We start from the raw sequence: 15,603 nt of genomic DNA on the forward strand, positions 1-15,603 counted from the left end.
AAAGAAAAACCAAAAGCGAGGGAGCCCCACACATACAAGAACTAGTTTTTCTTTCTTTCCTTACCTTAGCATAATGGGAAATCGAAGCCGCAGCAAACAACGGTAAACGGTAAAAAGCAGCCGCAACAGTAGAAATAGTAGAAAGAACTTCAGCTAACCACGATGGTTAGCAATGGTTAAACCGGGGGTGGAGAGGAAAGGCATGCAGGCAGCCAAGCTGAGGAGGAAGCTTAGAAAGTGCTGGAAACTGAAGCAGGGCAAGCACAACACTGTGAAATGAATCGTTTCGGCCTTTTAGGCTCTTTTCTTCTCTTCTGCAAAGAAAAGCCAAAACAGACTGGCTAAAAGCAGCCAAGCGCGAATTATGCCCATGAAACATGTGTTGTAAAAGATACACAGCGAGAGAGGGAGTTAGCAATTGAAGTAATTACAAATGCACAGCCATTCTGCATTCTACATACATTCTAAATGTGCCGAACAAAGGCACAAATTTTCTGAAAACAACATCATACAAAAGCAACGAGGTGGAGTTGCATGAATGAAAGACCCAAATGCATATACAAATAAATTAGCAACTAAACAAAAAACAAAGGCAAACTGCTGGGGGAAGCAGCTGTGCGATGTAATTATGTAAAAATGGAGGGCGCGTGCATCCACACATGTGTTTCTGTGTGTGTGTGCTTGCTACCTCTGCCTGGCAACACATTTGCACATTTCATTATTTAACAAAAAAAAAAAAAAAGAGGAAAAAAATAAAAAAGACATGGCAATAAAAATTCTGCCTGGCTCACTTTTATTAACATCCATTGAGAGCTCCCTGCCCTAAGCAGTGCTCATTATGCCAACATCAACGGAAAAGCTAAAGCTCCGGCCTCATGTCTATTAAAATTAAAATGCGCTCAGCTCTTTTTTTTAATCTTTCCATTCGTAAAGTAAGAGAACCGAAATTGCCACACAAAACGTGGAAAAGGGGGGTTGGGTGGTGCTGAGGGAAGGGAAACTGGTCTGCCACTTCAGTGATTTTCAATATGAAAATGCAGCCAGACAGAGCTGACAGACAGACAGACAGCCGGCCAAAATGAGGGGAGTTTGGGGCTGGTCTGAATGCATGTTACCGCATGCTTGGATGAATACGAATGCAGGAGCATTATGTGGCAACAGTCAGGGATTGCGGTTGCAGGCCTATGCAAATTAGCAGATATATATCTCAGCCATTAACGCGATACATAGTAGATAATAGATAACAGATAACAGATTGCTTGCATTTATCGCAGCAATTTAAGAAATTTCACACTAAGATAATGTCTTTTAAAAAACAAACTTCTCATGAAATATCAATATTCATTTGCATTTTAAATTGAATAATCAATTTAAAAACTATAAAACGACTCTTAGAGCAACCTCTTTATAAAATTAAAAATATTATTAAAAATATCTACTTGATCTAGAACTCTTTTCTGCTTAAATAATCAATTGAATTCGAGCCAATTAATTATATTTCTCTGTAAATTTTCCCAATCACTCGAAACAGCTGTCGATCCATGAGAAATATTAAGTGGCGTGTACTGAGGTGGCGAGGTGGCAAGCAAAGTGTTTCGATAATCTCTGCTAAACATGCCATGTAAAATGGTGAACAGATTGTAAGATGAGGCGGAGCCCAAAGCATGGAAAGTCAAATAAATATTTGAGAAAATACAACATAACATATTTGGTATTCATTCAATTTCGTACTGGGGCCCCCTTGCCCTGGCCGGCCTATGGACACAAAAAGGCAATTGAATTAGAAATTCTTGAGAAGTTGTCAGTTTAGATAACTGGCAATTTGTATGCGGCGAGCAATTAGAAAATTTTGGGCCTCAAAATAAAATAACAAAATAACAGACACACACGAAAGCGACAGACAGACAGAGATGAGCTGTTGAATTTAGTGAGCCAGATTTGGCCATGCATACAAAATAAACAAAGAAAATACAAAGATGTTTCCTTATTTATGGGTAAAGCCCTAGTCCTGCAGAGATATATATATATATATATATATTCGAATATGTAGATTTGCCAAGTTTATTTCTCTTTCCTCTTTTTTTGTGCATGTGGCAGGCAGGAAATAACCGAATTACAGGACACGACCTTTACCATTTTGACCCAGGCAACTGCAAAGGGTTGAAATTTGTTATTTATTTGCAATCTGGGCTTAGTTCTTAATTATTTTCTTGAAACTGTTTTGTAACCAAACAAGAATACATTTTGAATTTTATTCGATTGCCCGAAATGCTGGCAAAATTGAATAATATTATTCTACAAATTTGAATATACTTTTTGGTAGCATTCTCTTTTTTTTTTACATTTCTCTTTTTTTTCTGGCAAAAGCATTGCAAGTGATTCATGTCAAGTTGCATCACTCAGCCAACGTAATCCTTTGGCCGCCTCTTGTCTGCATTATACGCTCTTGACTTGCAAATTGTTTGCGGTTATGGCTTGCATTGCAAATTCTAAGTAACAGCCAGCTTAATTAAATTAAGCATACACATCCAGCCACGCCCTTAAGCGGCTATGATGGGGGCGACATCGCTCATGAATAGGCATTACGTATACGTAATTTAAGTGGCTTACACACACGTGTCATCTGCACATACACACTTCACATGGACACGGCTTGTTTGCCACTTTTGCATATGTATGACATAATTAGTGTCATAATGACACACACACACCCACATATGTATGCTGGGCACTTGTCTAGCAGGCTAAAAGTTGAAAAGTCTCTGAAGAAATGGCACCGCCCTGCCAGTCATTTGGAATGCTAATAAGATGCCCACCCTACTTTACGCCCTCACCTACATTCATTCTCACTCTAATTTGCATATTTTTCACGCTTTCTTTTGCAGTAAATTACTTAAAAATACATTAAAAATGTTCAACCGGCTGCAGCTGCATCTGTAGTGGACGGCAGAATACTACGGAACGGCGGAAAGGATAAGGCTCTTCCCTCCCTTTTTTTCTTCGCTCAACAAGGACAGTTCCTGAGCAAGGTAAGTGAAAACAAATATTATTACTTCTCTCCTTCATTTGCTTATAAATATTCATTAACAATTTTATAATTTATCTCCGGCAAGCATAAGCGGCAAATAGAAAAAAAGAATCCTTTGGCATTCATTTATTTATATATCATTAAATATTACAAATATCAACTGAAGCTCAGTTTTCATTTAACCTTTTTTTGTTGCGGTTTTCTGTTTAATTGAGCATAAAGCGAACTACAAATATAAATAAATTGCATTAAATAAATATGTAGGGTTGCCAAGGGAAATAGAAAAGGCAAAGGAAAAAATTACTGAAATGAAAACCGCAATTATTTTCATAAATGTGCAGCGCACTATAAAAAAAATAAAACTAGAAAAACGATCCAAAAAAAGAGCACACACAACACTTCTAAATTTTCACCACTTTTCCCAAAGAGTTCATAACTTTTCTCACTCACTGTCAGCCTCACAATAAAGCCCCATCCAACCTCCATACACACATACACAACCATTCTTGGCACTTGTTGTTACTTTTTTATTACCACCTCTTACCACGCTCTCTTTTCCCTTTTTTTTGTTTGTGAAATGCAAAATGCGAAAATGCATTGTGACAGCCATTTTTTTTTAAATGTCAACAGGAGGAGCATAAAAAATACGTATACACCACAAACACTTTGTCGTTGGTGTGTTGCATAAGGAAAAACACTTTTTAAACATTTTCAGCTGCACTTTCATGGGCGTCTAAAACAAAAACGGGGCGAGATGGAGGAAAAAAACGGTTGAAAAGCTTTACGCGGTGGCGGCAACTATTAATGTACTTCTGTTTTTTGCAAAACACTCGTATGAGGGTGTGTGATATTAACAAATCACAACGCGCAATTCTCGAATTGTCACCAAAATAAAAAGAAGAAAGGATGTATAAAGAAAAACACTTTGCCCCAAGCAATATGCAACACTTTATCAGTTTTTTTAGCTTAACTGCAGTTCCAGCAATTTTTTACCACATGCAATACAGTAGTTATCCCAGCTGAAAGACAAATTATGCGTTAAGGCTGCATCCCTGCGGCTCAAAAAGAGCTGAAGAATTTAATTAAATTTGCACAAAGTTAGCAGAGGGCATGAAAAACCTAGATGACCAGAAACTCTGGAAAAGTCCGAGCGCACTGACAACCTAAATCTGAAAAAGGACAACCGAAAAAAAATTGGTGAAAAATGTTTAAATTTTGCACATGGTTTTCAATTTGACGCGCTCCTAGAAAACACGAGCTTTAGAGCGAACTTAATTGGTTTTCACCAGGCAAAAGCAATAGCAACGGCTGCTAACCGCAAATTAAAATAAAAGCGCTGGCTGGATAAAACCAAAGGCCAATCTCGTATTCCGCCCAGCCGAAGAATAAGCAAAGCTCTGACTATGGCTATGGCTATACAAAATTTAAATTGCATTGGCATTGAAAATGCCAACGCGAATGCCCCCCCATCGAATGCAGTGTGCAGCACGTGGCAAAGGACAAACACACAATGTTCGGTGGCTTATTTGACTTTATGCAAATTGATTGCATAAATAATTTATGATTAAGGATCGGGCAATAATTTGCCAATTTAAATGCACAATTAGTTTAATTGATGCGCTGTCACACGCCCACCAAAAAATCAAAAACACAAAAAAAAAACCGAAAGAGCCGGAAAAAAGTAAATACATACAAGAGTCGACCCGTCAAATTGCTGCAATCCAAGCGAAACAAACTCGGCGACTCTGTATTTGACAAATAAATAATAAAATGTTTATTTCCATTTCGAAAATTGTTGCCATGTTGACAGTCCCGGCCAGTACATAATTATGCAAAATTCAACGCCATTGCGAATAAATAAATAATATAAAGTTCCAAACAAGCGACTGCAATTAAAATTAAAAATTAACAAAATATTTTTGCCAGCATTATAATCGCACACACGCTGAGACAGGCACACACACTAACACTGAGTAACATTAACACCCGCACACATGCATGGCATCGAGTTAAAGCTCATTAAATTTGCATTTGCATACGAAATACATAGTTTCAACACCTCCCTTGCTATACCAAAAAGTTACCAACCCATTGGCAATCCCATGCAACACCACCAACATGCCCTTCTTAGCCAGAAATTATATATAGTATATATTTTAACGAAAAACCAATTAATGCAGCCAAGCGGGATGGCTGCTTCTGGTGATGTTGGTCCTGCAACTGAAATATTTTCTATATGAAGGAGCCCATTTGCCAAATATGTAAATGTACAAATTTTATGTGAATTACCAACAAATTATATGATATTTTTATTTCGTTGGTTTTTCCACGTCATTCCGGCCAAAAACTCACAGCCAACAATTATGCAAAATATTTGTGTGTGCTTATGGCAGCTGGTGTTTGAAATATTAAAGTCTAATTAAAAGGAAATTACCAGTTGGAGTTCGTCATAATAAATAGTTTTTATAGGAGGAAAAATTCTAGTATTCCCAGAGTATTCTTAATAATCGCTTTAATCCAAAGAAGACTGAGGAAATACTATACTGGCAGTCATTTTTAAACCTTTTAGTCTTCCACTATCTCTGGGTCCATCAGAACTTTTTTTATTTACTTGTGTTCTTTATGCAGTTTTCAGTGAATGTGGAATCTGGACTTCCCCATGGAACGGTCGTTCATTAAGTTCGAGTGTTGGTCACAAACGTTGCGCATAAAGTGCACTTTGCGAATTCGCGCATTTTTATGACAAGATTTCAGCTTTTCATTTTCATTTTCATTTGAAACCAAAAGGCCACGCAACCAAACTCGGCACCCACATCCCGTCCACCTATTAAGGCTGTAACGAAATTTCTTCTTTTTTTTTTCTTTTATTTACTTTCTTTTATTTGTACTTTGATTTAATGGCCATAAAAATGCGGGGAAATGCGAAGGAGCAAAGTGAATGCGCGTGCATAAAAATCACAAGGCACGCTGTGAATTTTAATACAACGCTGCGTATACGTAATGATTTCACTTGGTCGTCGCCATTTTGATTTTTCATTTGTCCAACAACTGGCGGTAATGTTGTTGTTGTTGTTGTTGTTATTACTATAACTACCACCATCAGGCGAACGAACTGCTGACTTTAATTCTCCCTTTTTCACCCTGCAATTGAAACATGAAATTGCATTTATTGTGCGGCAACAATGCAAACAGGACGAACTGGATCCTGGATCGTGACAGGGGAATCCTGGAATATTGCCTTATGACACCCAAAAAGTAGGCAGAGATTTTTGATTTATCACCACAGCACCGCATGCGTATGTGTGTGTGGCCTTGCATAAGGGCATTGGCATATAAATACTTATGTACATAAATTGAAATGAAGTGCCAGGCACTTTTGTGACCGTTTCAGAGATTTTAATCTTTATTTATCGCCATTGCGGTTGGCATTGTCCCAGGGCTCATCCTGCGCTTCCGCGGCTGAATTTATGTTAAGCAGCGGCATTACTCTCTCTCCCAGTTTTTTTTTTTTGATAAATGTTAATGTTTCTATAAAAGCGTGTGAAGCATATATCAACACAAACGTCCATTTTAAATGTTAATCAAAGCGGGGCCAAAATCTATCAATATTTATACATATTTAATGCTTAGCCCTAGAGGCCAGCAAAAGCCAAAATAAAAAAAAAGGAAAACTCTGAATAACAATAAATAACCAAAATCAGAATGGGGAAAAAAAATCCCGAAATGGTATGGTTTTGGGCCGACAATGAAGGGCAATCAATAGTTTTTTCTGGCCAATGCGAAAACCAAGTCGGACATTCATCGGATGTGGTGACGGTTTGTCGTCCGTGTGCAACGCGTTGCATAAAGCAATCAGTGCAAACATACACACAAAATTGTGCTCTTACAAATAAATATTGCATTGGGGGATTGGGATTAAGCCCTGTCACAGATAACTCTATTCGCCTGGAATGATTTGGTTTTTTGTATCTTCAATTCGGAAGCGTTACGCGGAAATGTGTTTTGTGTTTGTATAAAAATGTATAGCTTATGCCAAAAAATGTTCAAAAAAAAATCCAGAAAAATGTCAATTAGGGTATGCATACAGTTTTTTAAGTCAATTAAGCAAATGGTTCGCAAAATATTTCCTGGGTATTGAAACAGAGCTTAATAACATTAACTTTAATTTGCTTAACTTATTCATATTCTTGAAAACCCAAAAGCTATTCCTAAGAGAAAAGTGTTAAAGTTTTCCGACGCCAAACCAACAGCAAATGGCGCCAAGAAAACTCACTAAAGTGTCTTAATTATCAATGCAACTTTAGGATTTCCGTCTGTTGCCAAAAAATTATGGCCCCTATTGAACTTGGCCGAACCAACACCCCGACCAAAAGGCGCAATAACCAGAGCTTAAATGGCCAACTAACAGCAGGGTCGTGTGCGTTTATTTATAACAAGCGCAAAATGTGCACAATTAGCGCTATATATGGTATTGGGCCTATGGAGGGGATATTCTGCCGCCATAATCATGGCAAGCATGCCATTTAAGGCCCCAGAACTTTAAACGTGACTCACATTTCAAAGAGGGAAAAGGGAGCTGCTGGTTTTCCTCTTTATTTGGTTTGGTTTGGTTTGACTTGGGGCCTGCTGCGGGCTGCCGGCGAATTAAGCTGCATACAATAAAACAAAGCGCAAATTATGAGGGCCAGCAGCGGCGGACAGGAACAACAGCAAATAAATGGAGACGACAGTCTGAATAAATAGAAATCAAGAAAGCATAAAAATGCCCAGCGAGACAGCGGGCTGGAGACAAAGCCAAAGTTTGAATGCAGCGGTACGAAAAATTAAGTAGTTGCCAGAACCTGTCCCCAGTTTCCCCAAGATTGAAGACAGCTCAAAAGGGAACTGGGCGAACCTGGTGCTCCTCCTTCTCCATCTCCATCTCCATTGCTGTTGGTAATTGAAGTGTACGCGTTCGTCCCCTGGCAATCGGACTTGGCCACACTTGGCGGATTGTCGGTGGGTTGGACACCGACAGAATGGATGGTTAGGGTTTAAATAAGTTGAGTTGGCCAGCAGAAGGCACAACAAGGAACAACATTATGCTGCATTATTTACAATATGATGAGGGCCAGCGGTTTGCCTGCCACTTAAAATACATACGTACTCGTATATATACATATATATATCTGAACCATATAACCATAGCATTGCTCCATAAAACGCTGTTTAAATGAACGCTGGCCGAGCGTGCAATGGACGACATTTTCATTTACGATGCCAGCGGCTCAAGGAGGTGAAGCCAAATTGAATGCGGACTGGGTGTCTATTATTTTATTTCTATTCTGCTGCCGGCAGCCACTATAGTAAAGAAGAAGAGGAGGAGGAGGACACAGGAGGAGGCACATCCCGACCCCATCCAACCGTCTCGAGTTGTTTATTTATGTGATGGACTGTGCGTGTGTGGAAGTTGCAGATAAATTTACTTAGCCGCCCGAGGAGAGCGCTCTAGTTGAGCAACTCCAGAGCTTAAGGAAATGACAAGTTGCAAGTGGAAGAGTGGACTTGGCCGGGGAGATTGATGGTGCTGGCATAATGAAGCGGGGTAAAGGCGTGCAGCTGGCGAAGAGATGTCCCACCTTTGTCCACCCACACAGAAAGAAAGAATACGATATAAAAATATTTTATTTTAAAATTCAAAATGCTATTTGAAATTGATCAAAGTTTCTATTTGACTCTGAAGTTAATTTAAACTTTAAAATATTATTAAAAAACTTTAAAAATGAATTAGAAATATTTTTAAAGTCATAAAAAATCATTTAAACATATAAAGCTCTTTGCCTGTACGCTCTTGAGCTTGTTTGCTGTGCGTCATCGCCTGGCGAGTGGAAATCAATTTACGTTAAATGTTTGCCCATCCACCGAATCTAAACACGGCTGGCCACATCAACCTGGCCTGACAGGATGTGGACTAAGTGAGCCAAGGAGTGGAGCCAGTGGAGTGATGGAGTGGAGAAGGTGGATTGGAGGAGCAGTCAACCGCAGAGTATCCATTTGAGTGACTTTGGGCTGGGCTGTGCATGAGATCGGAGGTTGAGCCCCCCTAAAGTAAACAATCGACCACTGGCGCTTCTGCGTTTTCAGCCACGGCAAACAAAACTGGCTATGCAACAAAAACATCATCATCATCATCATCATCATCGTTGTATACCCATCGACCTGGCCAACAACAATAGGGGCCTATTAAACTTGAATGCGTCACGCATGCTTGCTGGTTCTTTTGCCTCAAGAGCTGCTGCTCCTCAGCCACATCCTCACTCTCATCTTCACCTCCTTCCTTGAAATTTTCCATGGGCTCAACAAGTTTTTGCATTTGTCTCGGGCACGAGCGCATTATGCTAAAAACTTTGCGCAAAACTTGGGACGACAACATGATTAACAGACAAATGACATTACAAAGCCTTTCACTTGGCGACTTCTCCTCACTTTGGCAAAAAAAAAAAATAAGTAAAAACTGCAGCAGCAGCATCGCCTTACTGCCTTTCTATTTCCCAGACAATGAGCTGGCTTTCAACGAGATCTGAAGAGGTTGGCCCTTTGCGAATATGTGGGAGAGTTTTACGGTGGGAAGAGGGGAATCGTCTCGGGGTGGAATGCGCAAATCAGGTCTTAACCCCTTTTCTTTCATCTGCTTAGCTGCTGTCTGCTGTAACTTGAACTTTCAGTGAGCCGTGCAGCTGGCAAGAGTAATGAGTGAAGCAAGCATCTTATGGATTTGTCGCTGACTTTGAAGTTGGTTTTTTGTTCACTCGCGCAGTAGTTGGCTCGCCTTCTACAGCAAAGTTGAGCGCTCTGCTGATGCATTTACTAATAGAAATTTTAAATTTAAATGCCAGCGAGCATTTCTTGCACTCATCCATCTTGAGGAAACTCGTGCCCTCCTTGCTTTCGGCGGTTTGCACTTAACTGAGAGGCGTTACAGCGTAAGCAGCTTCGAGATATTTTCAATTCACTGCGGCTCGAGCACTTTTGAGTCCCTTCTTCTGCCCTTTTGGAATTTTGATGCGCTTTAGCGAAAATTCTGCAGAAAGTGTAAGCCATAAATAATGAAAGCGGGACTTAATATATTCATCTGAAGGATGTCTTAACCTTGCGATGTTTGTGCATAATTAGCTGTTTGAGCGGCAGCTGGGGAGCAATTCCAGGAAGATGTTCAACATTTATCACTGCGTTTCCTGTTCACAGAAAGCAATAAGTATTAATTGGAACTTGTTTATGAGAGGTTTCCTAGAAGAACTTAACATTAAACATAATTAAACTCTAATATCATTTAGTTTTTCTTAAGATATATAGTTTTTGGATCGAAAGTTTCTTATGAGATTTGTTTCTTAAGGTATTTATTTTATACACTTGCTGCTCCGAATCCCACTATTCAATTGTATTGGACAGACAAACGCTGCCCCATTGCCAATCACATATTGAACAGTTTCCAATTTTCCGATATTAAGACCCGCTTAGAGACTCTTCACATACCGCCAGCCCCCTCTCAAAAAACATCTTGAGTACTATTGGCGTGGCGCACTTGAGATGGAGAACACAGATGTTTGCTTAAAGCTTCGGTTTGGCAATACATTGGCCCATCTGGCTGGCTATATAAACATGTCTCGGCTGCCTGTTCACCAAAGTGTTGGAGGCGATGCCTGTAAAACCAGAAACATGGGGCCAAAAGACTTGCAAAAGTTTTTGGGGGAATTGAAATCCTTTGGCAAACAACCAAGCACACACATACACACACATATGTATTTCGTACACACACACTTATTGGGAAAAGGGGGAAAATGAAACATTGCCAGTGCAGTGGGATACAAAAACCGCACTTGGCCAGACTTTCCGTTTCCTAGGTTTCGTATGAGCTAGGAAATGGAAAATGGAAAATGGTCGAAGGACCCCCCTAGTTTTCCCACTCTACAACAGTACTTCACATGCGTGTAAGAACTTTTCTGAAGCATTTGTAAGTTTTTAATAAGAAATTGTTAAACAACTTGTTTTGCTTTTTTTCCCATTGCCTGTTTCTGCTACTCTTTACGAGTTGGAGAGGCTGCCGCTTGGCAGGAATTGTAGTAATTAGTCATGTTGATTGATGAACGGGCGCAATGTGTGTGTGTGTGTGTGTGTGTATGTGGTGGCAATTTTACTCGTAGTTCCTCGCTTGATATTGCAAAAATTAATTTAAAGGGCGAACAATATGTCAACGCCATTTAAACACTTTGGCATTTGCCGTAATCCCGACAGTCGAGCATTAAGAAAACTTAACCATTAAATGGGTGGCGTTGGTTGGTTGTTTCAGGCATCCGAAAGCCAATTTTCCAAGAGCACACGGCGGGCGGTACGACTATTAAACATCAGTCTCACAACAACACACAAGCACACACGCACTCGCACATACCAAAGTTGAGTTGCCTTAAAAGGAAGGCTTACATTGTGTACTCCTTGGGTGAGCAATAAAAATCTAAGGTGGAAGCAAGGAGCTTCGCCAAAAACTCAGAGTCAACCCACACAACCTCATCATGCCATGCCTGCGGTTGTAATTTAGTGTGCCTAATGAATTTAGTACCGTTACATACCGGAAGTGAGCATGTGAGTGCAAAAATGCGCACTCGACTGGAATGTCTGTGAATCTCCATGGGTGTACTATATACATATATAAACCCATATGTTTGTATGTGTGTATGTGTAGCCACTACGTGCTGGTATTGAGGTTTTATCCCCCAGTATCCTGTGCTGAGCTGTGTGTGAAAATGTGTGAAAAATCTGCGCTCTGGCAAAACTTCGTTAACCTTTATTAACGACACGGAGCGTCTAATTAAACAAGACAAAATTTTAAATCGAGCGTAACGTTTACGTTCAGGTATGTGTACGTAGTAGGTTCATAATTTTCCAACATGTGTGTTGTGTGTGTGAAATGAGCAATTATTTTTAATTGCCTGGCGGGATTAAATTGGGTGCCAGGACGGGATTCAATTAATTGGCAAGGCACCCATACCTGAAACTTGGCCAAGGCAAAGGCAACACTTCTGACTTGATTGCCCAATGTAAATGTTGGTTTTCCAAACAGTAGGAGTAGTAGGTGGCGTTGGTTCCGCTTCAGGCGAGATGTCAACAAACGGGGCACAATTCGCCCAGATTAGATTGCATAAACAAAACGCGCTCGGGATATCAATGCGGATTGAAGGAGCCAGGTTCCAGCTCGTTGCTGGATATTTACACGGCCAGCGTGGCATAAAAGCGAAAAGTAATTTTCCTAAGTGAATATAAATGTTTAAAATCTTGCCAAGAAAAGCAGCCAAAGCAGCAGTGGCAACAACAACAATAGCCTGAGCTTTCCAAGCAAACTGACTGGCTGGATGGCTGGCTGGCTGGTTGGATGGCTGACTTGGCTAAGAAGAAATTTAAAAGGCAAAAACACTGTAAGGCAAAGGTAGTTTGGGTCCACACTCATTGGGTGAAAAGTGCTTAAAGTTTAATGCGAAATTAAAGTTGGCCTGGATCGAGAAAACCTATACTGTTCCACAAAACAAGGTGTCGAGTTTGGCCAACAAAGCGTGTCTATTTTGCCATCTAATAGCTTAAGGGGAAACACACTGGAAACTCAAGACTCGATATCTGCAATCTGATGGCTGGCAAAACACTTAGCACACACAATGCCTTCAATTTGCAATAACTATTAGCATAAGCATTCAGCAATATTTCGTTGGCCAAACACTTTTCAAAACAAAACAAATAACCTGTCCAACTATCCGGTTTTCCCATCAAAATATCTAATGAAAAATCTCCGAAAACTCAAAAATGGCCAACAAATGCAGATTTTTCGGTTGGCCAGAAAAAGTTGATCAAATTTTGTGAGTTAACAAAGCGCAACTTGGATGGAGGAATGGTCGGGGGTCGAAAATCAATATAATCTTGACAGCCAGGGGCCACTCGGCAAAATTTCATCATTGTTCGTTCCTAATTAATGAGGAAAAGTCACCAATTTGAAAATCAAATTACAGCGCGCATAATTAAATTGCCTTATCAAAATTTCATTCAAAAGCGTCTGTGCGTCCTTAGGAGGCCTGGGGAAAACACGAGACTTCTTTTTATCCGCCTTCTTGGCTAAAAAGGGACAGTTGACAGTAAATGCAATATGGCCTAAAGTTGCCGTTTTTGGGAGCGACAGCTAGAAGGCCAAAAACTTTTAATTGAATTCCTTTCAAATTGTACGTAATGGGCACAATTAAATTGTCACCATCAGATTGAGAGGTCTTCAAGGAGAACTCAAGCTGGTGGCTCAAGTTCTGCCAGAGCTTTGCCAAAAATCCCGTATTATGCAGCACTCGAGCGCATGACAAATTCATTAAATGCACAAAGACCGTAAAGTGCCCCACTGTCCACACGGAGCGATGGAGGGATGTAGGGACGATGACGATAAAGTAGCAGCAGCAGAAGGAAAGCGTTTTACAAAATTTTATACACTCCCTGACCGTAATTACACCACACACATACACACACACACACATATACTGTGTAGAGGGGAGCCCGGGATTACAGGGTATGACGATAGGAGCTAGGACCTGGAGAACTGGGAAAACAGTAGTTGGGCGTGGTTTCGAGGTGAGCCAACCATGAAATGCAACATGGCCCAGGAAGCGAGCGAAAAGGATGTGTGTTCGTGCCATATTTATACACGAGTTGTGTTTGCCACACTAGGTGTCGCCGTGCTTTGTGCATGTCCTTTTTTCTCCACCCAAGAGTCGGGATTTTCCGAGCCACAGCGTCCGCATTTAAATTAAATTCATTTTTCGGCTTTTCCCGCTCACACACGGCGTATGCGTGCTGCTAATGAAATATTTTGAACGGGCTGTCAAAATTTCTGACTCGCGCTTAATTAACTGTCCCTGATTAAGCCGCATTCAAAAGACTTTACGCACCGCCGTGCAGTGAGCACATTTGCCAGAGCTTATTCCATTAAGGAATGGCAAATGTTTGTATCCAGTTTTATTTTACTTCCATATAATTACGCAAATGCTAATAACGCCTCCGAGTCGCAGCCCTTTTCATTACATTCCGAACATACGGCGTTCAGTCTGTCATTATGATAATGACAAATGCGATGAAGTTTTCAGCAAACTCAACGTTTATTAATTACGGAATGTGCACTAAGAGAAACTTTATTATATTTTAGGATTTCTTTTATTTTTTAGAAAATTTCCAAAAAATTAATGCTTATTAACCTCTTTAATTTCCTCTTTTCCAGACCTTATACAAAGAAGAAGGACCACAAAAGTTGACCATCATGAGTCGACAAAAGGCAGCTTCCGAGCTGGCGATGCTCCTGCTGATCCTGCAACTACTCCATTGGCCAATAACAGAGGCATCTTTCGGTCGTGATGCATGTAGTGAGATGAGCATCCACGGACTTTGTCAATGCTCACCCATTATGTCGGAATATGAGATCACCTGTCCGGCGAATGTGGAGAATCCCACCTTCAGACTGACCATCCAGCCCAATGAATACGTCCAGATGATATGCAATCTGACGGACACCACAGACTATAGGAAATTACCAAATAATATGCAGATCGGAGAGGTTGATAGGGTTCAGATGCGACGGTGCATGTTGCCTGGTCATTCGCCCATTGCCAGCATTCTCGAATTTCTGGGCATAAGCTCACCAAAAACGCTGATCTTCGAGAGCGACAACTTAGGCATGAACATATCACGCAAACATTTAGACGGATTGCATAGTCTCAAGCGATTTAGGTTCACGACCCGTCGTCTTACCCACATTCCAGCCAACTTACTAGCTGACATGCGGAATCTGAGCCATCTAGAGCTAAGGGCAAACATTGAAGAAATGCCCACAAACTTGTTCGATAACCTAGAGAACCTGGAGTCCATCGAATTTGGCTGCAATAAGCTGAGGCAAATGCCACGCGGCATATTCGGCAAGATGCCCAAGTTGAAGCACCTGAATTTGTGGAGCAATGAGTTGCACAACCTGACAAAGCACGACTTCGAAGGTGCCACATCGGTGTTGGGCATAGATATTCATGATAATGGAATCGAGCAGCTACCGCACGATGTATTTGCCCATCTCACTAGTCTCACGGATATCAACCTCAGCGCCAATCTCTTCCGTTCACTGCCAGAGGGTCTTTTTGAGCACAACAAACACCTAAACGAGGTGCGGATAATGAACAATCGTGTGCCCCTTGCCACACTCCCTCCTCGCCTATTTGCCAATCAGCCGGAACTTAAAGTTTTACGCCTTAGAGCTGAACTGGAATCATTGCCGGGTGATCTCTTCGAACATTCCACACAGATCACCAATATTTCGCTAGAGAATAACTTACTAAGCACTCTGCCCGCCAATTTGCTGAAACATCAGGTTAATCTTTTGAGCCTAGACTTAAGCAAGAACAAGCTGACACATCTACCGGATTCATTTTTCGAACATACCAAGAATCTGACAGATCTGAATCTGGAGGATAATCTGCTCACCGAGATTAAGAGGTTAGTAAATTGATTTTCTATTTTCTATTTAAAGCATGTGTGAA

At 40.6% G+C, this 15,603-nt stretch overlaps 1 protein-coding gene across 1 annotated transcript in view; it reads left to right on the forward strand.

Annotated features, from left to right (window-relative positions):
• LOC108115790 (protein toll) overlaps window positions 1-15,603 on the forward strand; it is a 44,845-nt gene that overhangs the window by 25,773 nt on the left and 3,469 nt on the right. Inside the window, exons 2-3 of the mRNA XM_017227362.2 lie at window positions 2,886-3,029; window positions 14,301-15,559. Of these exons, the coding sequence (XP_017082851.2) occupies window positions 14,340-15,559 (1,220 nt within the window). The 5' untranslated portion in view covers window positions 2,886-3,029; window positions 14,301-14,339. The remainder of the gene's footprint in view (window positions 1-2,885; window positions 3,030-14,300; window positions 15,560-15,603) is intronic.

This window comes from Drosophila eugracilis, unplaced genomic scaffold, assembly GCF_018153835.1.
Source record: "Drosophila eugracilis isolate 14026-0451.02 unplaced genomic scaffold, ASM1815383v1 contig_367, whole genome shotgun sequence".
Classification (NCBI taxonomy): domain Eukaryota; kingdom Metazoa; phylum Arthropoda; class Insecta; order Diptera; family Drosophilidae; genus Drosophila; species Drosophila eugracilis.